Source organism: Nilaparvata lugens, chromosome X (genome assembly GCF_014356525.2).
Source record: "Nilaparvata lugens isolate BPH chromosome X, ASM1435652v1, whole genome shotgun sequence".
Lineage (NCBI taxonomy): Eukaryota > Metazoa > Arthropoda > Insecta > Hemiptera > Delphacidae > Nilaparvata > Nilaparvata lugens.
The window spans coordinates 68,225,995-68,253,629 of record NC_052518.1 but is presented as its reverse complement, the minus strand read 5'-3'; the positions used below and the strand labels follow the sequence as shown (position 1 = coordinate 68,253,629).

The following is a 27,635-nucleotide window of genomic DNA, read 5'->3' as shown; positions in this document are numbered from 1 at the left end:
TTAAGTTTTTATTTTGAAAAACTCTGGATACTCTTGGCAATTTTTAAGTATGGTTCTTTTAGATTTGAAAAAAATAATAATTTCATGTGACTTTTTCTCAATTTTCCAGGCATGGATATGATTATTGAAAGTAGACAACATGTAGGGGCTTGGCGACAATTTATATTGTTGTGTGGTATCCCTTCTATACCAGCAATAATAAAACTCGTATTCCTGGCCGAGTCTCCAAGGTATCTTCTTGAATCTGGTCGAGATGTTGAAGCAATGATGGTCTATCAGGTAATATGCGACGATCTACTATTCACAAATGGCGTTGGAAAAGTAAGGTCTACTAAATTATCTCATTTATTCACAACTTAGCTAGATTCAAAATTAATATGAACAGTGTTGCTCTTGAATACTCAATGCTTAACCTTCATGCGGGCGCGTGGGCGGTAGTTCACCGCCCCGGCCATTCTTTTGTGTGCAGTTGAATAACGGCTTGCGGCCTGACCTTGGCCTGACCTTGGGAGGGGGATGTATTCTCTAGTCACACTTTTTGACAATAAGTTTCAGTGTTGACAAGGGTCAGTCTTCTAGTAGAGAGCAACCAGCGAGTTTCAAAGTTATCAGTGCACGGAAGGCGGTAGTTTACCGCCGTGCGCCCACTAGTGTTATTCTATACGGCAACTGTAAAACCAAGAATGTAAGTACAAATCTTCGTAATTACTAGTTTATTTCTCCCCAAAAAAAAATTATCAATTGAATCGCTGAGATAAAGGATAACAACAAATATATAAGTATCTAAAACTACTTTATTATGACATTTCATATCGTTATTTGTTATTATTTTGATTCCTCATTTTATTTTCGGTTTTCTGTCTTTCTTTTCCTCTCTGTCTTTCATCTGAATGGATCTATACTCACTTTATACGTCATTTCAATGATAGAATTATTTGTTTGGTTCATTACTACACTGTACACATAATAGGAGAGGGAAATACTTTGATATATCTTATGACTTCTCATAATTGAATTTTTCTTTTTCGTCCTTCTTATAGTCTGCACATACATTATTCAATATCTTGATACTACATTACTTACAAATTTACATATTATTACAGTTTGCTTCTTCTATGACTAGTAGTAACAGATAGTATAAGTTGAGTACTTTTTGCAATAGTAAATAAAAGGTTTATTTTCAGGGCACGTTTCATCGATCCGAAGGATTTCGATCGGGTCCTCAACGAGTTGGAATCTGAAGAAGAACGTGGAGAGCAGAATGACTTTGAAGACGACATCGATTTTGAAGCTGAAGTCATTGAACATGATCGACACAACAGCGAATCTGAAAACGACTTGGAAGAGCCGATGGAGGTTGATGAGGCGCCTGTGATGAGAGAAGAAGAAGAAAACTTGGAAGGTTTAAGATTTTTCATTGGGAAAAATGGTGATACATTGTGGGCAAATAGACCTCTCCACCAAACAACAAAAACAAAAGCTGTAAATATAATAAAGACAATTCCTGGACCAAAAGGGGAGGCAAGAAAGTGTAAAAGTAGGAGTGAATGTTTCCTGAAAATAATTTCGGAATCGATGATTCAAAAAATTGTAGAATATACAAATATATTTATTTCAAAACAAAAAGATGAAAGAAAAAACGATAGTGTAGATGAAGATGGTTTTAGGGACAGAGATTATAGGCCTACCACTAGAGAAGAAGTTTTAGCTTTATTTGGAGCTTTATTTTTGATTGCTGTGAAACGGGGAAACCGAAGTGATGTTTCTGAGTTTTTTACTACAAATGGAACTGGGTTGACTATATTACGTGCTAACTTCAGTGAGCGTCGATTCCGTATGTTGTTGAGGTCACTTCGATTTGATGACATCACCACCAGAGTGGAGCGATCTCTCCAAGATAAATTAGCTCCTATCCGCGAATTCCATGCTTCATTCATAGAGAACTGTCAAAGTGCATATAATGTTGGTGAATGTATTACAATTGACGAGATGCTGGTAGCTTTTCGAGGACGATGCAGTTTCATACAATACATGCCCCAGAAGCCAGCAAAATATGGTTTGAAAATTTATGCAAGTTGCGACTCACAAACTTTTTACACGAATAATATGTTGATATAATGTGGACTTCAGAGACCTGGACCATACTCTACCACCTCCAATAAGCCTTTTGACATTGTAAATAGTTTGTGTGAACCTTTGAAAAAATCAAATAGAAATGTAACTACTGATAATTGGTTCAGTAGCTATCCATTGGCTGAACACCTTTTTTCAAATGGACTGACGTTTTTGGGGACTCTGAGGAGCAATAAAACTGAGATCCCACCAGAGTTCATACAAATGAGTGCTAATTCAACTCCAGGTACTCATTTTTTCGGATGCAATGATTTGGCTACTCTGGTTTCAAGTGTAACCAAAAAAAAGAAATGTGTTGTTGTATTATCAACTCTACATGATGGAAATGAGGTTGATGCTGAAACTGGGAAGCCCGTACAAATAATGGACTACAATTCGACTAAAGGGGGTGTCGATACAGTTGACCTGATGTGTTCGCGAATCACAACATCAAGAAGAACACAACGTTGGCCAATGGCACTTTTCTTTCGCCATCTAGACATTGCCGGAATCAACTCAATGAGGATATACCAGATGAATAATCCACAAATATCTTTCTTGAGGCGGGAATACATATATGAGTTGGCACTGGAGCTGATGGAAAAAAACTTGAGGCAACGGGCTAAGCTAACTTGTCTTCCAAAAGACTTGAGCTTATTTCTAAGTGCATACAAGGAAACTGATGTTCCAGTTGAGAAGCCAGTGAACCCAAATAGGAGATGCTTCTGCTACATTTGTGGTTCAAAGGAGAACTGCATCACCAAACTACTCTGCAACACTTGTAAGAGAAGTGTTTGCAAAAAACATATGTAAGAAGCTGGTTGCTCTACATTCACGCTTCTTCTTTCTAATCATATGAACCATATGACTTGTTAATAATTTACTAATGTTGTTTATCAAACTAATAGCAGAGCTGATGAGAGAATGATTGAATGTTCATATTTGTACAGTTTAAGATTTATTGAGGTTTATATTATAATTGACATTAAAATCGATTTTCTAAAGTAAATGAAAATCTTTCGTCAATTATTCATTTTAAGTAATATGTGCGAAGTAAGATCATTATAAATCGATTTTTTTGTTCAAAATGCCGAAAAAAGGTAAGAGTGAATTTTCAATTGATATTGATAGGAAATTTGTTTTGGAAAAATTCTCGGGGAAAATTGGACAAAATGCAAAATTCTGGCTGGAAGATTTTGAGAAAGAATGTATCCGTTACAATATCCACAACGATGAAGAAAAAATAACATGTTTAACGGCACCCAAAAAGGCAAAAAAAAATTTTTTGTCGATTTTTGAATTTTGGCGCCATTGAATAGATCTTGGTTTTCTGAATGCATTCATATAAGATACTTGATATTTGCATGTTTATTTCACAATGAAAATGGTATTTTTTAATACTCTACAATCCTTTTTCTAACTTTGATTTCAAGAAAATTACCAAATATTTCAAAACAGTATAACTTTTGAATGCATCAAGCGATTTTCACAATTCTTTCGCTATGATGTACATTGTTATGTTGGCAATGATACGAACATGTGTAGTTGAAGGTGAATAGTGTTGTTGTTATTGAATTGCGGTTTGCGGTTATGTTGGATGCGATTTTTTGGTGTTTGGTTGTGTCTAAAAAAACAAAGTCAAAGTGATTTGTAAGTACATTTTATAGTTTTATTGTGTAATACAATGGGAAATAAAAAGAAAGTTGGAACAAGACGCTTGTCTTATAAACGGAAGAAAGTTGTAGCCAAATCAACTGATGAAGCAGCTACATCTACACCCATCCAGAAAGAAAAACATGATCATTATCAACCTTCCAGCTCAAAGATAAAACTAAGTCAGAACCTTGACAAATATAATGATAGAAATGACATTCAGTGCTACGAAATAATTGATTTAGACGTTCTTGAATTGATGCTACATGACATTGCAGTTTGTAAGTTTTGTAATCATCCACTATACATAAGTAGGAAGTCAATTGTAGGCCTAGCTTCACAAATAAAAATATTGTGCAAGAACTGTGAATCTGTAAAAACATTTGAGAACTGTAAAAAAGTTGATAGGCCTATTCAGGTGAATAATGATGATAATAAAAGTCATACATTTTATGACTTGAACCTTAGGCTCATATTAGGTATGCGAACAATTGGTAAAGGATATAAAAGTGCTCAAAGTCTGTGTGGTATCATGAACTTATCTGCTCCACCGACAATGTTTTCCCTTCATGAGAAAGCCCCAACTTCAACTGTGAAATCTGTGTGTGAAGAGTCGATGAAGTCTGCAGTTGAGGAAGCATGTGCTGAAAACAGTGATGATAGAAATCTGTGTGTAGCTTTAGATGGCTCTTGGCAAAAGCGAGGCTTCTCTTCGCTAAATGGCATAGTTTCTCTCACATCAGTGGACACTGGTAAGGTTCTAGATATTTGTGCTTTATCAAAATATTGCAAATGCCCACAAAGGCTTGAAAATATTCACGAAGATGACTGCCAAGCCAACTACCGTGGTACAAGTGGGGGGATGGAAATTGATGGTGCCATCAAACTTTTCAGCCGCTCCATGCCCAAGTATAATGTAAAGTATACCGAATATTTGGGTGATGGAGATTCCAAAGGATATCAGGCAGTTTGTGAGGCACAGCCTTATGGTCAGGATGTCTCTATACACAAACTTGAGTGTATTGGCCACATCCAAAAACGTATGGGGACACGACTTTTCAAACTGAGAAATGAAAAGTTGAGTGACGGAAAACCTCTCAAAGGAAAAGGACGTCTGACAGGTGAGAGAGTAAAAAAACTCCAAATTTTCTATGGGTTGGCAATAAGAAGGAACACACACAGTGTAAAAGATATGCAGAGAGCAATATGGGCTACATATTTCCATGTTCAGTCAACAAATGAAAATCCAACCCATCAACTTTGTCCCAAGGATGCCAATACCTGGTGCAAATTCCATAAAGCTGCAATGGAAAATGCAGTATATGACCACAAGAACCACTTCCACATACCTGAAATCATCATGTCAGCGATAAAACCTGTATTCAAATCATTGGCTGATCCTCTACTTCTAGAAAAATGTTTGAAGGGCAAGACGCAAAATCCCAACGAGTCCTTGAACAATCTGATTTGGACTCGTGTACCAAAACGTACTTTTGTGACCCTTCCTGTCCTTGAGTTAGGTGTATATGAAGCTGTTTCGTCTTTCAATGAAGGATGTATTTCCAAAGTGAAAGTTATGGAAGAAATGGGTTTGGAGGCTGGAAGAAACATGGTGCTGGCAATGAAGCGGCTGGACAAAGAACGCATAAGAAATGGAGAAAAGGCATCTCTGGAACTCCAAAAGAAAATCAGGCAGACAAGAAATGTACAGAAAAGAAGACTGGAAGACCTTTATGAAGCAGATGAAGACCCTGACAATCCAGCTTACTGCGCAGGAGGATATTGATCTGTGAGTTACAACAAATATTCTATTTTTTTGGTTTTCTTCGCTTCCTGAAAAATTTGATTTTCAAACACTAAATGACATGTAACTCAATAACTATTAGAGATAGAGCTCTCAAATTTGTAACACAGGTAGCTTAGGTGTATATCTAGTTCCTCTCACAAGATTTTTGGACAAGGTTTATTAAAAAAAAAATAGAGTACATTGAATGAGAAAATTATGAGAAAAAAATCGTGTTTTGAAAAAAAAATCATAACTTTTTTTTTTATTGTTGATTTGAAAAAACCTGTGGTAGGAACTGGATATTTTGATTATCTTTCGAATAAAAAAAAATTCAAGGCTCTATCTTTAACCATTCTTGAGATATGTGTCATTTAGTTAACATTGCTTGTATAGGGCTTTCGGGTGCCCTTAAGACTATTTTTAGAAGGGAGTTCTGAAGATTGGTATACTTCCAACAAATATAAATTAGGATTGAAAAATTGGAATTTGTGGTCAAAAACATTTCTCCAAACTTTTTCTAATAAAGGCTGGTCAAATGTGAGATATGCATATTCATTCAAATACATTGAAAATTTTGGATCTATGCTTGATTATGCTTTGAAGAAGGAACGATTATTGCTTGAATGTGAGAGAACTATGACAGATGAATCTAGAATCTCACATATTGTTGTGGGACTACCAGTTCATATTCAGAATAGATTAGATAAGGAAAATATCGAGACCACAGAAGATCTGATGAATGAGATTCAAAAATATGATTCATTCACAAACTCAAACGGACATAGTCATATAAATAGCCAGAAAAAAGACTCAACCAAGATGGAAGAGATAAGAAGAAAGAAGACTCCTTGTTCTGTATGTACAGCCTTGGAAAACCAAATCGCTTTCATCCTGCAGAGATCTGTAGGAATAAAAATAAAACAGTGAATTTCACAACCTGTGAGGAAAATACACTCGATGTTGATAACTCAAAAAACTGAATAAGCCGGCGTGTAAGTTCATTCCATTGATTACAGTTAATGTACTAGTTGATAAAAAGAAGATTGTAAAAGGGGTTTATGACAGTGGCTCAAATATCACTCTAATAAATCAGAAAATTGTTGATGAGCTGAAGACAAAACTTATGAACGACCATAACCTTTTTCGAACTATTAGTGGTGTGAATTTTACAAATCGCCGGGCCAAAATTCCAATGAAAATCAATAAAATTGAAGAAATATTAGATGTATATGTTGTGAAGAACAATAATTTCTCTTATGACTTACTTCTTGGATTGGATGCAATAAAAAAGTTCAAATTGATACAGAATGAAAATTTAGAAATTTTACAGAAGGTTGATGACAAAACAGATGTTGAAAGATTGAATTATGAGTCATCTGTCTTCTCTGTAAATATGGAAAGCAATCTGAATTATCTTGATACTGAAAAGAGACAAACAATAACAAGGCTGATTGAAGGTTATGAATCATTATTTGCAAAACACAAATATGATGTAGGTGAGGTAAAACATGCAGAGGCAGAAATCAAACTTTCAGAAGATAGATATATTATTAAGAAGCCATACAGAACGTGTATCCCAGATAAAAAAGAAATAGAACAACAAATTTCAAAACTTTTAGAGGCAGGATTGATTGAATATTCAACTTCACCATTTGCATCTCCTGTTACACTTGCCTTCAAACGAGAAGAAAAAAAAAATCACGGCTATGTATTGACTTCCGGGAACTGAACAAAATTGTAATACCAGAGCCACAACCATTCCCAAGAATAGAAGATATAACAGTGAAGGCTGGTAATTGTAAATGGTACACAGTACTTGATGTTAATTCAGCATTCTGGACAATACCAATAAAAAAAGAAGACAGAATGAAAACTGCATTTGTGACCCACGAAGGCCATTATCAATGGTTACGGATACCATTTGGTTTGAAGACCGCGCCTGCAATTTTTCAAAGAATATTGGGTAACACTTTACAAAAAAATAAGTTGACTGATTTTTGTACTTGCTACATTGATGATATTTTAATATTTTCAAAGACATTTGAGGAACACTTGAAACATATAAACCTCGTACTTGATGCGGTTTATAAAGAAGGGTTCAAGCTGAAATTGGAAAAATGTAACTTTGCAAGGAGTTCAATTAAATATTTGGGACACATAATTGAAAATAACTCAGTCCGTCCACTCACTGACAATCTCAAAGCAATTGAAAATTTCCCACAACCAAAAACCAAGAAGAATGTACGCCAGTTTTGGGGGAAAATAAATTTCTATTATAAATACATAGAGAATGCAGTGAAAGTTCTAGAACCTTTACACAATCTACTGAGGAAGGACATACCTTTTATCTGGTCAGAGACATGTGATAAAGCTTTCCAAAACGTGAAGAAATACTTATGTTCTAGTCCCGTATTACAAATTTATGATTATGAAAAACCAGTATTCATTTTCACCGATGCCAGTGGAGAGGGATTTGGAGCTGTACTGAAACAACCAAAAGAAAATAATGAGCTTCATCCAGTAGCATATTTTTCAAAAAAACTGAGCCCTGCTCAAAAGAAGAAAAAAGCTATTTATCTGGAATGTATGGCTATAAAAGAGACAATTATGTATTGGCAATATTGGTTGATAGGACGGAAGTTTACAGTGATCACAGACCACAAACCATTGGAGAATCTCAGTGTGAAAGCACGAACCGATGAAGAATTGGGAGATCTTGTATACTACCTATCGCAATATGATTTCACATTGATATATAGCCCAGGAAAAGGAAATGTTGAAGCAGATACTTTATCAAGAAATCCAGTTTTAGAGCACTTTGAAGGAAATGAAGACATTTTAACAGTTGTGAATTTGATATCTATACAAGAAATAAAAGACGATCAAGAAAAAAACAAAGAAGCAATAATGAATAATAGGAATGTTGAATATAAAGAGGAAATATTCTACAAATGTATGAAAGGAAACAAAAGAATCTTCCTTTCTCAAGAAAAGGGTAAAGAATTGATTGAGAAAATTCATTTTCAACTAGGACATATCGGAACTCACCACACACTATTACACATACGTCCACATTACTACTTTTCCAACATGGATGAAATGGTCAAGCGCTATTGTGATTCGTGTCATATATGTAAGAAGAATAAAACAAGAAGAGGTCGCTCAATAGGATTACTTTCACAATTGGGTCCAGCTAGTGAACCGTATGAGATCATGTCGATAGATACTGTTGGAGGGTTTGGTGGAAACAACTCAACAAAACGATACCTACACATATTGGTCGATCACTTCTCTAGATATGCATTCACTTCAAGCTCTAGCGGTCAAACTACTAAAGAATACATTCGTTTGCTAGATCCTATCTTACAAAACCATTCTGTCAAGATCCTATTAGCTGATCAATATGCGTCTATCAAATCAAAAAAGTTTAGAGATTACCTACTCGAAAAAGGTGTTACAATGGTGTTCACATCGGTAGATTGCCCACAATCAAATGTTCTTAATGAGCGGCTAAACCAGACATTGGTGAATCGTATTAGATGCAAAGTGAATAGTCCAGAAGGAAGAACGCAGACGTGGTCGAAAATAGCGGAAAGTTGCACATCAGAATACAACAAGACAATCCATAGCACTACTAAATTTACACCAAGATATCTGCTATTGGGAGAGGATTTGGAAATAATACCATCACAACTGAGGAAAAAACGAAACTTACAAATAGACAGAGAAGAAGCAATAAAAAATTCCGATTTAAACCACAAACGGAACAAACTGAGATGTGATAAGAACAGAAGAATATATGGTTTCAAGGAAAAAGAACTAGTGTATATAGAAAAAGGGAACAAGTTGAATAGAAATAAATTAGATGAAGTTAGAAGTGGACCGTTCCCCATTATAAGAAGAATATCAAACTCAATGTATGAAGTGGCCTGCGGAATCAATGGGAGTGAACCAATCATCTGTCACTCAAGCAAATTGACACCTTGGAGGAAGTTTCTCGTTCAAGGGGGGGGAGATGTAAGAAGCTGGTTGCTCTACATTCACGCTTCTTGTTTCTAATCATATGAACCATATGACTTGTTAATAATTTACTAATGTTGTTTATCAAACTAATAGCAGAGCTGATGAGAGAATGATTGAATGTTCATATTTGTACAGTTTAAGATTTATTGAGGTTTATATTATAATTGACATTAAAATCGATTTTCTAAAGTAAATGAAAATCTTTCGTCAATTATTCATTTTAAGTAATATGTGCGAAGTAAGATCATTATACATATTGTACCAATATGCTCCAACTGTGAAAATGCTGACTTGGAGAATTCAGACTGAGCAAAAAATCCATATCAATAATATCAAAATGAATAATTATCACATTATTAGTTAATTAATTTATTATATTATTTCCATTATTAATTTTTTCTTATGTACTGTATTTAGTTTATCACATTATTAGTCAATTTTTTTATTGCATTATTTTCAATATTAACTTTTTCCCATGCACTGTATTGAGTTTACATTTAATATAATAATAATACTTATCACAGGAGTTTGTTGATTTGTTATTGCCTATCCTATAATATGTGTTTCATACTGTGTCAAGTATTCTCAAACAATTTAAATTCATGAATATATAATTCAGGCTGTTTATCATACACATTTGTCATGTCAATCGAAATTTTAAATTGAAAACATTGAGAAAATTGGAAGGCGGTAAACTACCGCCGCGCGCCCAGTAGTGTTAGAAAATTCGCGCGGCCGCATGAAGGTTAACTCATTTGAAAGGATGAACACCTTCCTGAGTAGGGAAACTCAGAGACAATAGTCTTTCTACCAATTTTTTTCAACTATAGGGGTTAGTTTTTCAAAATGGAAATGTTGGGAGCATCACTTTTCCAATCAGCAACACACAGTGGAGAAATGTACACCAACTGCATTGTTCTGCATTTTTATTTGGAAGAAATAAGGTGATCACAATGTTCTCAGATATGTGTATCAATTATTCATATATTAATCATTCACATTGATCCAGATTTTTACCGGCAGAAAAGCAAAGTTGCCAAATTTTGTGAAATAGAGACCTATTCAAATTTCCAAATAAACCTCAAACTATTTCAAAGAGCATCGGTATAATTCCCATTGCTGAACGTTGCACTATAGGTCATGATATGTAGCTTGAAACCTGGAAAAACATTTGTTTCAATAAAAATAATTGTTCTTTGTTACAGAAAATCTTTCAGAGGAATTCAAAAAAAGGTCAGTATCAGCTGTCAGAAATAGAGCTTCCAGGTCCTACTCAGAGCTCCAACAGGAGTCATTCATTCATTTCTGAGATTTCAGCTGCTCGTTCTGTGAGTTTCAACATTCCATGAAAAATGATTACTACAATAATCACTATAATAATTTATATCAATAAGTAGATCTTGGGCTTGTGCCCAATAGGAATACTATCTATTACTAGCCAGCAGGTTCGCTTCGCTCGCCTTATTGGTCTAGACAGGGGACCCCCGGCGGGATCATCCATAAATGGGATTAGCTGGCTCACTTCACTCACCTGCATTTTTCATTTGATCTTTCTTCCTTCCGTCAAAATGTCAAAAAAGACTTCCAGGCTTGATTCAATCACCAGTTTTCTTTGAATTATGCAGTGCAGGGTTGCAAAAATGGTTATTTTCATCAGAATTGATACATATATATTCATTTTCTTTCCCAATTAGAGACTGGGTTGAGATATTATAAGAATTATATTTCAGTCCAGCAGTGCTTCAAAATTTGAAACAGTAATGATATGGGGAACTTAAAAAATCAAATTCCATCAAGTATGAATTTTCTTAAGAAATTTTGAAAAAAACTCAATGAGAAACTTGAGAAAAGACTAAAAAAAGCGCTGGGGAACGCTTGGAAAACGCTGTGTAAGTGTATCATTGGCATAATTTTGAAGTCCTCTTTTTCTTATTGAAGACAAAATGTCTAGACCCTAGCTGAACTTTTGTGAAGTAGTTGAACATTTCTCTCAATTGATTCTTGAAAAATGTGAAAAAACACTGAAGAACGGTAGGAAATGCAAGGAGAAAGCAGTAAAAACGCCCATCTTGGCTTAATTCTGAAGTCCCTTAAAAACAAAATTTTGATACCCCTGCTGAACTTCTGTATCAAATCTGAACAAGATCTGTCAATAGGTTCTTGAGGAGGCATATAAAACGCAGGAAAACGTTCGAAAACCGCGGAACTTGGGCGTTAGTTCAAGACTCTCCCAAAACAACATTTTTATTTTTCAGCTGAGCCTGCATACCAAATTCAAATATTTTCTCTCAATTAGTTTCTACAAAATGTGAAAAACGCAGAAAAAATGCTAGGGAACGCTGGGAAAACGCAGTGAAACCACTTATCTTGAGCGTAATTCTGAGTTCTTTCAAAAATAAATTTCTAGACCCTCGCTGAATGTCTGTACGGAATTTGAACATGATCTGACATTAGATCTTGAGAATACCTAGAAAACGGAGTAAAAATGCTTAATAGATCTTGGGCGGAACTTAGGCATCTTAGCTTTAGATGGAACTTAACATCCAATACAACACTTTCATACCTCAGCTGAGCCTATGTACCAAGTTTGAACATTTTCTGCCAATTAGTTGTTGAAAAAGCAAAAAAACGCAGATTTTGAGCGTATCTTTGAATTTTTTTCAAATCCGTTCTTAGTGCGCCTCTAGATAGCCAACTGAAAATTCATGACAAATCTGAACGTATTTGGTCCAGCAGATTTTAAGTTCTGTCTGCTCATTATGAATGAATGAGTGAGTGAGTGAATGAATCAGTGCTGTTTCACTTTTATAATTATTGTTTAGAGGATAGATTTCAATAATGAATATAAAATAGGGTTGGCTTAAAAGTCACTACTCAAGAGGTTATTTAAAGTAAGCTTTATTTTGGATAATGAATTGCGGGCCCCTCTGTATTTTACAGCTTATGAGCCTTTCAAGAAGTCCAAAGGAGTTTTTCTTGACATTCATCGATAGAAATAGTTGATCTAACCGCAGAACTTGTTCTTGACGTTGCTCTAAAAGTCAACATTAGCGGTTGATGAGACAGAAGATTGAAGAGCTGTTACGAATAATAGACCTTAGGATTAAATTTCCAAAAAGTTTCTATTGAGAATAAATTAATTGATTGGGTAGGAATTGAACTCTTTCAATGAGACTCTGTAGTGGTTATGTAGTTGGATTTCCTGTGTCAGTTTTTATCGTATAACAACTTCAAAATAATTTTCTTACATCAAGATTGTGCTAACATGCTTTCGGGAAGACAGTTAGTTGTCAATTCTATGAAGGGTTGAAGTATTCTCACGGAGCTGTATTTCCATGTTCTCACGGAATAATTATGCTCTGACTTCACGTGGAACAGTCATAATATTGGCGTGGAAAAGATCAATCTCAATCAACTCGCAAATCGAACAAATTAGAATCTAGAGGTATCCTCGAGCCTCGAAGGCCCAAATTAGACTGTTACATGTGGTAACTATAACATATTATGTACAAACTTTTAAAAATATTTGATTCGTTCGATTTCATGGAGTTATTCAAATTAGTTGAATTGAGTTTGTATGAAATGCTTTATTAAGAATGTCAGTGAAATAAATCAACAACGTAGTACAATGTTCCAGTCGTGAAGGGATTGATATTATACAAGTTTTAAATATAGTGAGTGTCATTATATTTTTGTATCCCATGTTTCAATCACTATATTGGCCGAGTCCCTGATTATCCATTTTAGTAGTAAAATGAGTAAAGTCCACGCTACCTTCGTGAAACGTTATCTGGATCAATTAGCAAAGTCTTCCTGAACGCTAAATTATAGAAAATCTAAATTTGTTCTATGATTTTGTAGTTCATTTGTTACAAGTATATCAATTTGCTCAATAAAATTCACAGTAATACAAAAAGAAAAAGTTTGTTGTTTATTTAACAAGTATCGTAACTCACCCACTAGTATTTAGAGATCTTTTACCCCCATCTGGGGCGGTTACACAACAATTTTCATTAACATCCTATCAAGTGTTGACATCAACTTTCAATATCAAACCTCCTGATTTGGCCCAAATCACATTTCATACTTTGACTAATCCTGGAAATTGTAAAATTTAACCAACATTGAAAATAGCTCTCCCACATCCTGCATTTGGAATCTTGCTCTTGGAATCAAGCTGCTGAGTAGTGATTCATATAATATTCTATTACAGTGCAGGAACAGCTTCCTCCAGCTGTTCATTACACCACATTTGAAAGTTACTATTCTACTTCTGATCTTCTGGTTCTTGACTGGATTTAGGTAAGTTTATCATGGAGTAATCCAATAATTTTCGATTTCAAAATATATATTATTCCTGCATCGTGAATAACTTTTTCCCAATCTAGGTATGGATTAAGATCTATCTGTAAGATCAGGCTCCTGATTGGAAATTTATAGAGGACTTTATCAGAAATCTAGTTTATTCTTCAGAATATTTTATTAGCCATTGTGAAAACCACTGCATATCTCAACTTTCAATCGATTTTATTTGACTATTGGAAACATTTCATTTGAACAATTGATCATGTGAATTCGAAAATGTTGAAAATTTTACTGAAGAAAGCTAGTGGATCTGAGGAAAATTTCAAGGAAATCCACATTTTTTCACTCATTTATTGAACAGCGTAAGTATACAGGGATTAGTCAGTGTTGCTATTTACATTGTCATATGTGGAAGGAGACCTCTGATGCTACATTAGATATACAAAATTGATCATATTTTGATGCAGAGTGGACAACTATGCGTCATTACTCTCTCACAACTTGGTGTAGCACTATTGACAAATGTATAACATAAAATATAATTTTATTAGAAATTAATTCCATAAATTTTTATCACTAGATTCTAGATAAACAGGTGTTGCTCTCAACATCATACAATCAAATTCTCATTCCTATTTCAGCTATTATGGTCTCACAAATTGGTTTCCTGGAAAGATGCAGTTGACATTGTTGGATGACATCAATAAAAATGCAGTCAACACCTCGCTTGCCATGTACAATGCTACCAATTTCTATGTGAATCTCCAGAACAGGTGATTTTCAATTATATGTGGGCCTATTTTATGCATTATAACATTACTCTAAGATGACTCCAAGATTATTCCCCTATAGATCATTCATTCGAAAAGTTGATCTATCAATTTATCATAATACCGGAGTAGACCCTACATGCGAACAAATCCTATAATAGCATGTCGTATAAATCTCATGATAAATACATCTGTGCATGATAGATACACAGTTGGGCAATGAAGTATGGATGATTTGGAACAGCTGTCACATAATCATTTTTGAATGAAACTCAATATTTCCCAGTTTTTACCTTGGATGTAGTCATTTTTGAAATTGATGAGGAGAAAAATGAAAATATTTATAAGATACGGGAAATATTATTTGAAAAATGGCGTACGGCTCTGACCACTCCTTCAGAAGTTGTGAGAAGTTGATGACAGAGTGCCGTTAAAGAGACAAACTTGCCTTATCTGCCATGGAGGAAACGTTAGTGAATAAAGATTGGTTACAAGTTTTCTGTTTGCAATTGATGTTATTGTATCGATGGTTAACAATATCGATTGTTTGTTGTGGCATTAGTCAAGACTTTATTATTGGCCCTTACTTTCTTGAAAAAATGTCAATCAGGATCGTTATCCAACACTGCTGTATGATTTTTTGTGCCACAATTGAGAAGATGACATATCAAACTCAATAATGTATGGTTCCAACATGACATACATCTAGATAAGCTTTAAAATTTCTGAGGCACTCACAAGCAATTCCTGCATCTTCTTCTTTTAGCAATTTCTGAACTTCCCTCATCGACTTATTTCGTTGCGTGGAGTGGAGATGTAAAATGGCCACCTCGTTCACCGGAAGTGTCACCTTGTGACTATTTTCTATGTGGGCTACCTCAAGCTCGTGTATACATCAACAAACCATGTTCACTTGAAGCCCTGAATTGAGTATGTTTAAGAAACACGGTAACTGGTAAATTGTTCCAGTCACAATTTCTGGTAGAAAGTTCCGCGTCCCATGAAGACAATTTTCACAGTAAATGTTCCAAAATACAAATACCTGCCAAATACAGGTGGTAGCAGAGAAATGAAACACCCGGGGCAGACCAAAACCAGCAAAAAAACTGCTGCCTTGCAGATGGAGCTCAAAGGCTAAGGAAACATAACCTTAACAGAAAATTGACTGCTGCCTTGTAGAACGGTATTGGTCTACCAAAAGCTAGGGAAGGAAACCCGAAAATCCACTTGGTTCTCTAGGTAGGTTGTTGGGCGATGGGCTGATCCTCTATTCCCGTAAAAATTCAATTCTTGAGAAACAACCATGACAATAGAGGAGCAATTATTGCAGAACGTGACAGCTGTTTTAGCTGCATCAGTGGTATCAGTACTTAGACGGGTCAGGAGAGGAAGAAGAGAAGAATGGTTCGATGAAAACTGTAGAAAGGCAATTGAAGTGAAAAATGGATATGAGTGAAGCTATATTCAAAGAACAACTAGAGCGAAGAAAGTATTGTATGGAATATATGGTTTTAGGGTGTCTTCCTTGACCTTATTAAGAGCTACTTGTCTGATAGAACCCAATTCCTATCTGTAAATAATGAGACTAATACCACTGAGCTCACCCCTTATGGCCTCCCTCAAGGGCACTGTTTTATCGCCATTACTTTCCATAATTTATTTAATGATCTATTAAATTTGAAACTTGAAAATGCAAGAATAATGTCCTTTGCTGATGATACATCGGCTATTTTCTCAGGAAGAACGTGGGCTGAGTCTCATGAAATTGCAGAGCAAAACTGCTTGAACATAAAAAAGTGGCTAGATAAAAATACTTGGAGCTTAAATATACAAAAAACCAATTATATCACCTTTTCTTTCAATAAATTGTCTGGCAGCCAGACAGAGAATTGAACTTGAAACTCCATTCAAATAGCAACCTTGACCCCAACTCCTACACTTGTTCCATCTTTAGTAAAGTTATAAATTCTAATCTAGGTATTTATATAGATGAAAACCTGAAATGGAATATCCATATTAAATTCATTTGCAGAAGGATGAAATAACTTTCTTACAAATTTTATGCAGATAGAAAAATGTTGAATCCAACTGATCTTGAAATGCTTTATTTTGCTATAATACAGTCGAAAATGCAATACAGAGTAACAGTATGGGAAGGGTGCTATAATTCACATTTGGAAGAGCACATAATGTGGAAATTTATAATTAAATCTATTTCAAAAGAACCTAGATTTTCCCCGGCTGACCTTATATTTGAAGAATTCAAGGTAATTAAATAAAGAATGAAAATATAAAACCAATTTTCCATGCACTAACAACTCATTAAATAGACATTACAGCTTGAGACCTACTTCAAATAAGTATTTGATATATAATACTAATATTATTATTATTATTATTAGCGTATGGCAAACACATAGACACATACATACACACACATGAATTCACAAAAATATGCAGGTCTTTGACCTTTGTCAGCTTGATGAGAAAAAAAATATATATAAAACTAAATAAAACCATCTATCTAGGTTATAGAATACAAACAAAAATATATGACAAAGAAAAGTGTATATATTCACAAGGAAATAGGAAATAATCAAGTCAAACTTGAATGTCCAAGTTGGTTATGTAGGCTATTGCTTGTGGAGAAGCTGCTATTAAATCATCTGAACCGCCCTGATAGGCTCGAATAGCACAATGCCGGATGATATGATTCATTGTTTGTCTAGCCTCTCCACAATCACAATCAGGGGAGGACAATCTACCCCAGTCACTAAGAGATGCTCTACATCTTCCGTGCCCAGTTCTAATCCTGTTGAGTGCTGTCCATGCTCGCCTTGGCAGATCAAACCCAGCCACACTCCTCCCAACAGAATACCTCAGACTAACACTGAGAGGCGCTCTATCCATCCACTCCTCCTCCCAGCTATCAGCAACAGAGAAATTCTCACGTTCTAGCTGCTCAGCCAAGCGCATGGGAGGGCGCCTCGACCTCAGCCTATTATCGAGCTCCAGAAGATCTCTGTGGATTGGGAGTGCTCTGTCATTTTTCATCTTATTATACTCACGAACAAGAACAAAAGATCTTCGCAGCCCTGGTGGAGCAATGTTGCTGAGAACTGGCAGCCAATATGTGGGGGTGGTTCTAATGGTCCCAGAAATAAGTCTCATGGAATTATTCAGCTGAGTGTTGACTCTATTCTCATGAGCACTATTCATCCACACAGTATTCAGCTGTGGGGTATACTAGTCCTAGGACTAGAACAGCGCAAAGTTGTTGCTGATGCTCCCCATGTTGTCCCACAGAGTTTTTGTAGAATATTATTCCTAGTTTTTAGTTTCTCAGCAACATTATGAAGGTGATTTTTGTAGGACAGAGTGCGGTCAAGCGTCACACCAAGGTACTTTGGAAAGAAATTATGCTGTAATTGCGTGTTGTCAAACCTCACATCCAGTTTTATCCTAGCCTCCTCATTATTCAAGTTAATGCAGCACACCTCTGTTTTTTTCATGTGAGGGTGTAGCCTCCACTTGTGGAAATAAACTGAGAGGGAAGATAGGTCTTCAGTGAGGCTCTCTGATGTTGTCTTCATACTCTTGTCTTGAGTGGCCACAGCAATGTCATCAGGATACATGAAGATCATTGATGGTATGTTGGGAAGATCTGCTGAGTACAAGTTGAAAAGGAACGGGGACAAGATTGAACCCTGTTGTAATCCATTATTCAGTACCTTTCTTCTGCTTAGCTTATCATCCATGAGCACTTTGAAGCATCTGTTCTTTAGCATGTTATTTATCAATTGGATGATTTTTAGGCTTGGTAGAACATGTAGGAGTTTGAAAATGAGTCCCTCTCTCCACACTGTATCATAAGCAGCACTCAGGTCCACAAAGGCAACATATGTTTTCAATCCCTTTTGGAAGCCTGCCTCGATATATGTCATCAAAGAGAGAACCTGGTCTGTACAACTCCGGTTGGGTCGAAATCCAGCCTGTTCAATCGGTACATGCTCTAGTATTCTTCTACTAATCCTATTGTAGAGAAGCCTCTCTAGCACTTTGTAACTCACACTCAGCAGTGCAATTGGGCGGTAGCTTTTCACATCATCACAAGGTTTGCCAGGCTTGAGAATTGAAAATATTTTAGACTCCTTGAAATCTGCTGGGAGATTTCCAGTTTGCAGAATTTTTGTATAAAAGCATGACAACCACAGCCTAACCTTCCCTCCAGCATGCAACAGAAACTCTGGGTGGATTCCATCAAAGCCAGGTGTCTTTCCACACTTGGTATTACAAAGAGCAGCATCCACCTCCTCTAGTGAGAAATCACTGGACAGGTGTAAGTCCTCCACAGCCATAGCTTTAAGCTCTTTCAGTCCATTCCTTACCTCCGCTGCATGATCCAAACAGCCAGCAGCCTTAGATGTTTTGACTATTTGTTCTGCCACCTGATCTGGATGGATAGGGGAGCTCTGGTGTGTAGTAATTCTTGCACTGCCCAGTTTCCTGAAAGAAGACTCCAAGCCCGGCGGTTAGAATGTCTAAAGTCCATCTCCTCCATTGTCTGGGACCATTTCTTTCTACGTGCCTCATCCAAGCTGTTAAGGAGCTCTCCTACAATCCGTTGGTCATTTTTTTCCTGAAACTGCTTGTATAGATGGTCACTTTCTCTACTCCAGCCTGGAATATATTCCTTCCTGAAACCTCTTGGTATATGTTTCTTTGCAATTGCGACAACAAGACCTTTAAACCTCTTGTAATTCTCAGGGGTTGGAGGGATCCAACGGATACATTTATCCAATTCTGTTGTGAACCCATTCCAGTTAGCCTTCTTGAAATTCCACCTTGGTCGTTGAGTTGATTGGATAAGTGGTATTTGTAATCCAGTTTCAAAAAGAATTGGTCTGTGTTGGCTGTGTGGGAAGTCAGAAAGGACCCTTTGTCTGATAGGGTAATGTTGGCCACTACTGTCCATCGAAGCAAAGCAAAGATCAGGATTTGACTCACTATTCCAAGCAGCAGAGCGGAAACTTGCTCTGTCCTTAGCATCAAAAATAAGCTCTATGTCATTATCCTCCGCCCATTCAACCAGTGCTATCCCATTTGGGTCATTAGCTCGATACCTCCAAGTCTCATGGTGGCTGTTAAAGTCACCAATATATAATGCAGGGTGAACATTCTTCCTGTGAACATGAGGAGGCCAGGGGAGCCCTGGAGGCTTATACACATTAGTAATACTCATGTCTCCAATTTTTACAATCACCTGATGGATTCCACTGTCAATATTCATCTCAATACAGGAAGCATTTTGGATTGCATTCATTATGTAGGTGGCTACTCCATAAGCATGGTGATAAGTAGCACCAATTACTGTAAATCCGGGAATTTGTCCTCTCTGGAACAGTTTCTCTTCATCAGCTGTGTGCGTCTCTTGCACTAACAGCACATCAACTTTGTTCTCAGCCAGAAGCCGAGACAGATAGTCACATTTCCCTCTGCTAATACCTTCGACATTAATCTGGCAGATTCGAATTATAGGCCCTAGTTTCCTTGTGTAGCTCTGATAAGAGCTGGTTCTAAAAATCATTTTACTACTTCTTCTTGTGTTAGTGTGAGCTCTAATATTGACCAGGAGAGCAAAGCTAGTCTGGTCGCCAACCAAACTAAGACAGTGTACAAACTTCTCTGGAAGTACCTCGTTTATTTATGCAATCATTACTAATCTACTAACCAATACCGTCCCCACCGCCAGGCGTTTATAAGGACACAAAAGGGTATAGAAACAGATCTATGTCCTGATGTTATTTTGCCTGTCCGCTCTGGAGTGTGTAATAGAGGACATACATATAGCTGTTCGAACTACACTACATGTAGTTAATAACCTAGCATGTTAGAAAATTGATGCAGAAGGAAAAATAAGCCCTCAGACCCAAACGTAAAATTTTGAGGACCAGGGCTTGGAAAGCAAGAGCTTGACCACGGAAGACCAGACAGGAAGATAAAAGATGAGTAAAGAAAGAATGATACAAAGCCAAGTCAATAGAAAACCGTTCATTCCAAAGAGATAAAGATCCAGAGCATGTTGAAGAAGAAGAGGGGAGTGGGAGTAAGGGCTCTGGAAGAAGAGGGTCCCCTTTTAGTCGCCTCTTACGACAAGCAGAAGATACTGTGGGTGAATTCTTCCCTTTAACTTGAGTACTGAGTCTACCTTGTTCGACTCTACTTTTTCCCCCCTGCCCACAGGGTGTGATATACTAATATTGAAACAATAAGACGGTAAATTTTCCAAGTACTATAATAATCAATGAAATTCCGGATCATCATCTTCAATTCTAAAATTACAAAGAAAATGAAGCAGGAAATTATTAATTGTATTGTTATCTCACATCCTATCTTCCCTTCCCTCAGCCCTGCCTTTCTACCTACCTTCTTCCACTTCCCTATCACACACCCTTCTCTTTCAATTATACCTTACCTGCCTATTACATGGGAAACCATAGTTGCCAAGATATTTTCCCCTCTTTCTTCAGCACACATCATTTTAGCAATATTGTCTTTCTCATGTGTTAATATCATTGTTACTGTTATTGTAATTGTTTTGTTGTATATTACTTTTCCTCATTGTATTTTTGTGTATTGTGAATAAATTGAATTGAAATATCAAGAAGGGCATCAGAAAAAAATTCGAGAGTTCTATAATAGAATGATGAAGAGAATTGAAAAGAACTTCCTGGAGAATGAAACACAAAACATGCATTGTTATGCAGGAGAAAGGATGGAGAGGTGATTGGAGATTATGAAGCTGTGTAGGAGATATGGAAGGCACATTTCAGTGAACTATTGAACCAGGCTGACCCATGAATTAATAGAACAATACGGAGATTCAAGAATGAATGAACATCAGGAAAATATGGCTGGAGCTGAAGCTCCAACCTTGGACAAAATTCTGGAAGCAACTAAACTATTAAGAAATATAAAGTGCCAGGAATAGATGGAATACCAGGGTATCTTTGGAAATGTGGAGATGACTACATAGACTTATTTAGAAAATATGGTGTATACATAGAAAAGGCCACAAGCTCAACTGCTAAAACCTTGAAGGAATTAATCTACTAAACACACCCTATTAATATTAATTAATTGATAGTTGAATATTCCCACTGTATCGGAAATGAAGTATGCTTGGCGGATATGTGGAAAAAGTAATTGAAGAATATCAGGCAGGATTTCGACAAGGCAGATCAGTAGTTGTTCACACTCAGGCAGATTACAGAAAAATTCTGGGAAAATAACATCGGTTTGTATTAGGGATAAGTATCAATACATCAATGTTTTAAAACAACAATGTTTTTACTGTTCGATGTTTTTCACTTATCGATGGTTTTACCTAGACATCGGTCATTCCATGTTTTTCCCAACTAAAAGGAATTTTTCAATCAGGCTTTCTGTATTTTTATGTGAGACTGTTGGATACTCTTGAAGATTTACATAAGTCCTGTGGCCCGTGTCAATGTTAGATACTTATTTGGAATTGGATAAGAGGTCAGATTCTTCGTTTCTTAGGAAAAAAGAGCTTTTTCTTATTACAAGTGATCTCCTCAACATGCGTTTGACACCAATTAATCTAGCTCTGGAAAAGAGGTCCTCGTGTTGTAAGGAGTGCAGATATCCATTTAAAGAAACTTTATTTGTTTCCATTTTCTAGATAAAATTATCAGGTAATGAATGGATACGATATGAGTATCAATGATTGCTAAAATTAGCTTAGGATGAAATTCTAAGACAAAATCTTTGAGGATATCCCGAGAGGTTACTGACTTGACTATGAAGATGACAAATCTTGTGAACTACAGTTGATGTCTCTTTCTAGTCACAACCTGACTTCAATTATTCGAAAGACTGTTACTTTAATACCACAAGTCCAAAATTGCTGAAATTCCAGTTAGTAGCTGTTGAAATATTGGAACAATAGCTCCAGATGAAATTTTAGTCACTTTAGAAGCTCTTTTTAAGTACTTTTAAGCATTTCGAAATTTATGAAAAATATATACCAATAACTCAATCAACTTCCGAAATAATTGAGTTTCTATCTATACCAGAATAATGAACGAATACACTGTAAGCCTGTTAACAGAAGTGATGTGGGTTCAATCAAATTGATTCTACCCTGTTTTATCATTAAAAAAAAACAAGTTGTAAAGTATTATATACTGTACATTATACCATCTTCACTGTATTAATATTAATACTAATAACAATCGATTAATTTAATATTTCTGACATGTCTTTTGAGTATTCATTCATTCACAATTATTTGATCATTCTTATCATTCATTTGATAAAAATGTAATAATGATAGTTCAACTTTATTCTATTTATAGAATTTGGACAAAAGAATACCATATTAGTTTGGTTTATACCAAGCAAATATTCAAATCTATAAATCAATATTTCAGAATAATGGATTTTCTTTTTTGAATTTGATTAAATATCAATATAAACGTCAAGTCTGATTACCTACAACTACAGAAAGCGGCAAATGATCTGACGGTTTTAAAATGTAAATGAACTCAATAGTTTTAAGAGATACGAAGAGTTTTAATGCATATAACAGATTTCTATTCATGAACATTTATGAAAATAACCAAAGGAATGTTTATGTTATCTGTTTAAGATGACATCTTTCAAATGATGACCATCTTGGGCCATGCATTCTTCCAATCTCAGGTTCTATGGATTCCTTCAGGTCATCCAATGTGCGGGGTTTGTTTGTGTATACTCTTTATTTCAGCAGTCCCCACAAGAAAAAGTCACAAATGCCGAGATCCGGGGAGCGAGCTGAGCTGGCCACGCAATGTCCCCAAAACGCGAGATGACTCGGCCATGAGACTTGCTTCATGAAGTTCATTACCTCATCGGCTGTGTGGGCAGTTGCCCCATCCTGCTAGAACCAAATTCTGCTGTGGTTTAAGAGTTTTCTGTGTAGTTCGGGGATAAGGAAGTTTTTCAACATAGTCAGGTATCATATATTGTGAGTTGACGGTTACAGTTCGACAGTTTTCTTCAAAAAAGTATGGGCCTATAACACAATGTTTTGTAACGCTACACCACACAGTGACCTTGGGACTATGAATAAGAATAAGAATAAGAATAAGAATGATTTTTATTCCTTTAGTGCATACAAACAATGCTATCGGAAACGTCAAAATATACATTATAAATACATCATAATAAAATAACAGAATAATAGAATAAAAGTTTCATTCCATTCAGGACACAAACAATACTATTGGAAACCTCTATTCAAGGTTTGCTCTATATATGTCAATAAAACAATAATATCAAGAATAAAATAATCCAACGTACATAATGTATCATTTAAATATAAACACATAAAAATATAAAATACTACAGAGTACTATCACCTATGTTTTCCAAAAAATGATTCTCTACTGGCAGCTGGAGGAAATCAGAAAGTGAGTATAGTGGGAACTGTAAGAGAAGGTTTTCAAGTTTTTGTCGGAATACTTTTGAAGGCAAGTTTCTGGCTGAGTCTGGCAGAATATTAAAAAGTTTCAAGGATACATGATTAGGACTAGTTAATACTTTTTTCAGTCTTGTGTAAGGTACATATATTTTTGTCCTATTTCGTGTATTATGGCTGTGGATGTCAACTCTGCATCTATATGATCCTATATCCTTCTTTACTTGAAGTAGGAGTTTGAAAGCTACCATACTGTAAACGGTCATAACTTTTTCCTTTATAAATAATGGCCTGCAATGCTCCAAATATGCTGCACCTGATATAATTCTTATAGCCTTTTTCTGTAGTAAGAACACTCTTTGCACATCCTGGGCACAACCCCACAATCCGTACATAAAGACACTCTGAAAAAAAGCGAAATAGCACATTCTTAAATAGTGTGCGGGTACACAATCCCTGAGCCTTCGAAGAAGGTATATAACCCTACTAAGTTTGGAGCAGACACTTCCTATATGAGGTATCCATGTGAGTTTATAATCCAGTGTAATGCCAAGAAGCTTAGCACTTTTTGCACTCTGACTGATTTGTCTCAAACCAAGCACTAGCTTCTGGGTCTTGGTTGTATTCAAAAATAGACGGTTTGCCCTAAACCAGGCTTCTGCCTCGCCCTGACATCTGGACATCTTTTGTTCAAGAGCACTGAGATCCACATCAGCAGTAACTAATGATGAATCATCAGCATAGCATACCACCTTGGATCGAATGCTAAACCCAATATCGTTCATCATAACCAGAAAAAGTAGAGGCCCAAGAATGGACCCCTGAGGAACGCCATGTGGTACAGCAATTGGCTTGGAAAACTCTGAGTTAACACATACTGTCTGGATACGACCCTGTAAATAAGATTCTAATAGTTTAAGAGCATTGTTTTGGATACCAAGAAATTCTAATTTACTTAATAAAATGTTGTGATCCACCACATCAAATCCTTTAGTCAAATCGAAAAGAACCAATCCTGTGTGCTTCTTATCATTGAAACCATTCTCAATGTCAGCCATAATGGTACTAACAGCATCAATAGTTGACCTACCTTTCCTAAATCCGTACTGAGTTTCACTGAACAAACTATTCGATTCAAAGAATTCATATAGTTGTGAGGCAATAATGTATTCAAATATCTTACTAAAGATGGGTGGTACCGATATTGGCCTAAAGTTTTCTGGTGAGTCTTTGTCCCCCCTCTTGTATATGGGCACTGTTCTAGAATGCTTGAGTGATGATGGAAAAACTGATTCTCTGATACAGGCATTAAAACAAGATGTTAATGGTTGTAAAATAAATTCAATGACTTGTTTTATGAAGGAGCTGGAAAGGGAATAAATATCTTTGCTAGTGGAGGACTTCATTCTAGAAACTATGTAAGAGACTTGATCACATGATACTTCTTTTAATACAAATACAGCCTGCGTTTTTGGGGAAGATACCAGAAGCTCCTCAGCAGAAATAGCTGAAGGCTCGATCACTTTATGAATTTCTGCTACAGCACTGATAAAGTATTGGTTGAATTCTTCAGAGGATACAGTTGTAACAGTAGACTGAGCAGGCTTGGAATTTTTTCGAATAATTTTCCAAGCCGCTGAGCATTTATTGTTAGCCGATTCAATAAACTTGACATTATGGTTCAGTTGAGCCATTTTCAATTCACATCTGTACAGCTTCTTAATATTATTATAAGTCAACCTAGCTGAGTATGTACCTTCTTTTTTTAATCTATCATAGGCAATAAGAACATAATTTTTCAAGACATTCAAAGCCGGTGAATGGATATACTTTTTCTTTACTTTATTATTATGGCCAGGTGTGCGTTTGACAACAGGGAAAGAATCTAAAAATAGTCCATTGAATCTATTGAAGAATGAATTAAAATTACATTCAGCATTATCATGTACGGTAACTCTGCTCCAATCAACCAAATTAAGCCTATAGCAAAACCAGTCTAAAGCACTTGAAGTGACAGGCCTGAAGCTTTGTACTTGCAAACTTTTTCCATTACTGGGATGCTTACTCACTAAAAAATTAGATTTTACATAAAAGCAAAGTGCATCATGATCACTCAATGCAACTGGATCAACCTTCACAGAGAATGATTCCGGTTTTAAATCTGTTGCAATATTATCTAGGGCTGATTCAAGTCTAGTAGCTTCAAAATTAGTGAAATATAGGTCAAGGGACTTCAAAAGATTGATTAAGTCTGACCTTCGGGAGTCCATAGTTAGAATATTTACATTGAAGTCTCCACCAATTATGAAATTGTACTTGTGTTTGTATTTATTCAAAGACAAAATAAGTCTCTCCAATGCATCAAAAAACAGTTCTAGATTGCCATTTGGTGATCTATAGATTACTATAATTAAGAGCTTAAATCTTTTAACAATAATACCTGCGAATTCATGATGAATTTCATGACAGTGAGAAGACAAATCAAGAGCTTGTACCTGATTGGCATATGTATTTGCAATAAATATAGCAACACCTCCATTTTTAAAATTTGATCTACAGAAGGCAGTTGCAAGTGAAAACCCTTGTATTTGAACTAGATTTAAAAAATCTTCTTGAAACCAGTGCTCAGAGAAACACAGCACATCAAAAGCTTTTTCCCGATTTATCATCTCGATTTCATCTATTTTGTTATTCAAAGATTGCACATTACAATACATTAGAGAGAAAACATCATTTCTAGGAATATTTACATTGTTTTGTTTAAATAAATGAAAGGAGTTATTTCTAAAAAAGAAGTATTTTCAAAAGATTGATGTAAGGATCGAAAGGAAGAGTTAAATTCTTGACTGATGACTGCAGGGATCGTGACATCAGGAGCTGGACTGCAGGGCGCAGGAGAACTGGAAGAAATAGGTGAAATAGGAAAAGATTCAATGTATTGAATGAGAGGGGATACAGTCTTTTCACGGCTCACAATTACTTGCTTCTCCGTAGAAACCTCATCACTACTCCCATCACTTACAGACACATTGTCAATACCATTCGTAACAGAACGCTCAATCCACATTGTCAAGTTTTTCGACAGTTGTCTTTTACCTTGTCGATTAAGATGGAGTCCGTGTCTTGTGCGATGAGATCGCTGAAGGAAGATGTTGACATCATAATAGCGAATTTGCAGATCCCCTTTATAGCTGCTCACCATTCGAGATAAGCAGGCATTAGAGTACATTATGCTTTCATTTAGATCAGGATCGTCATACCGATAGGGCACACTACATACGATAATGTTCGTTTTTAAATTAAGTTGAAGAAGTGCACTGATTCCTTGATGAAGGGATAACTGATACGGTTCATCTCTATGAAGGTCATTAGTGCCTCCAAAAATAACAACAAAATCATCCTCAGTGAAATCCCTGATAAACTCAAGTCCATCGTGAACAATGTGTTTAAGTTTTGCTCCCGGCTTAGAATATACGAAAATGTCATAGTCATCTTGTAAGTG

At 35.9% G+C, this 27,635-nt stretch overlaps 2 protein-coding genes across 5 annotated transcripts in view; both read left to right on the top strand.

The window, feature by feature from the left end:
* The window catches only part of LOC111047282 (synaptic vesicle glycoprotein 2C-like), a 315,600-nt gene that overhangs the window by 159,264 nt on the left and 128,701 nt on the right, over positions 1–27,635 (top strand). For all 4 annotated transcript variants that reach the window (XM_039441516.1, XM_039441511.1, XM_039441512.1 and 1 more), the window contains exons 6-9: positions 110–279; positions 10,780–10,902; positions 13,788–13,876; positions 14,521–14,652. In XM_039441516.1, coding sequence (XP_039297450.1) covers positions 110–279; positions 10,780–10,902; positions 13,788–13,876; positions 14,521–14,652 — 514 coding nt within the window. The remainder of the gene's footprint in view (positions 1–109; positions 280–10,779; positions 10,903–13,787; positions 13,877–14,520; positions 14,653–27,635) is intronic.
* On the top strand, positions 342–2,151 carry LOC120354408 (piggyBac transposable element-derived protein 4-like). The gene is made up of 2 exons (XM_039441518.1): positions 342–685; positions 1,185–2,151. Coding segments are annotated over exons 1-2 (936 nt in total). The 5' UTR covers positions 342–683; the 3' UTR covers positions 2,119–2,151.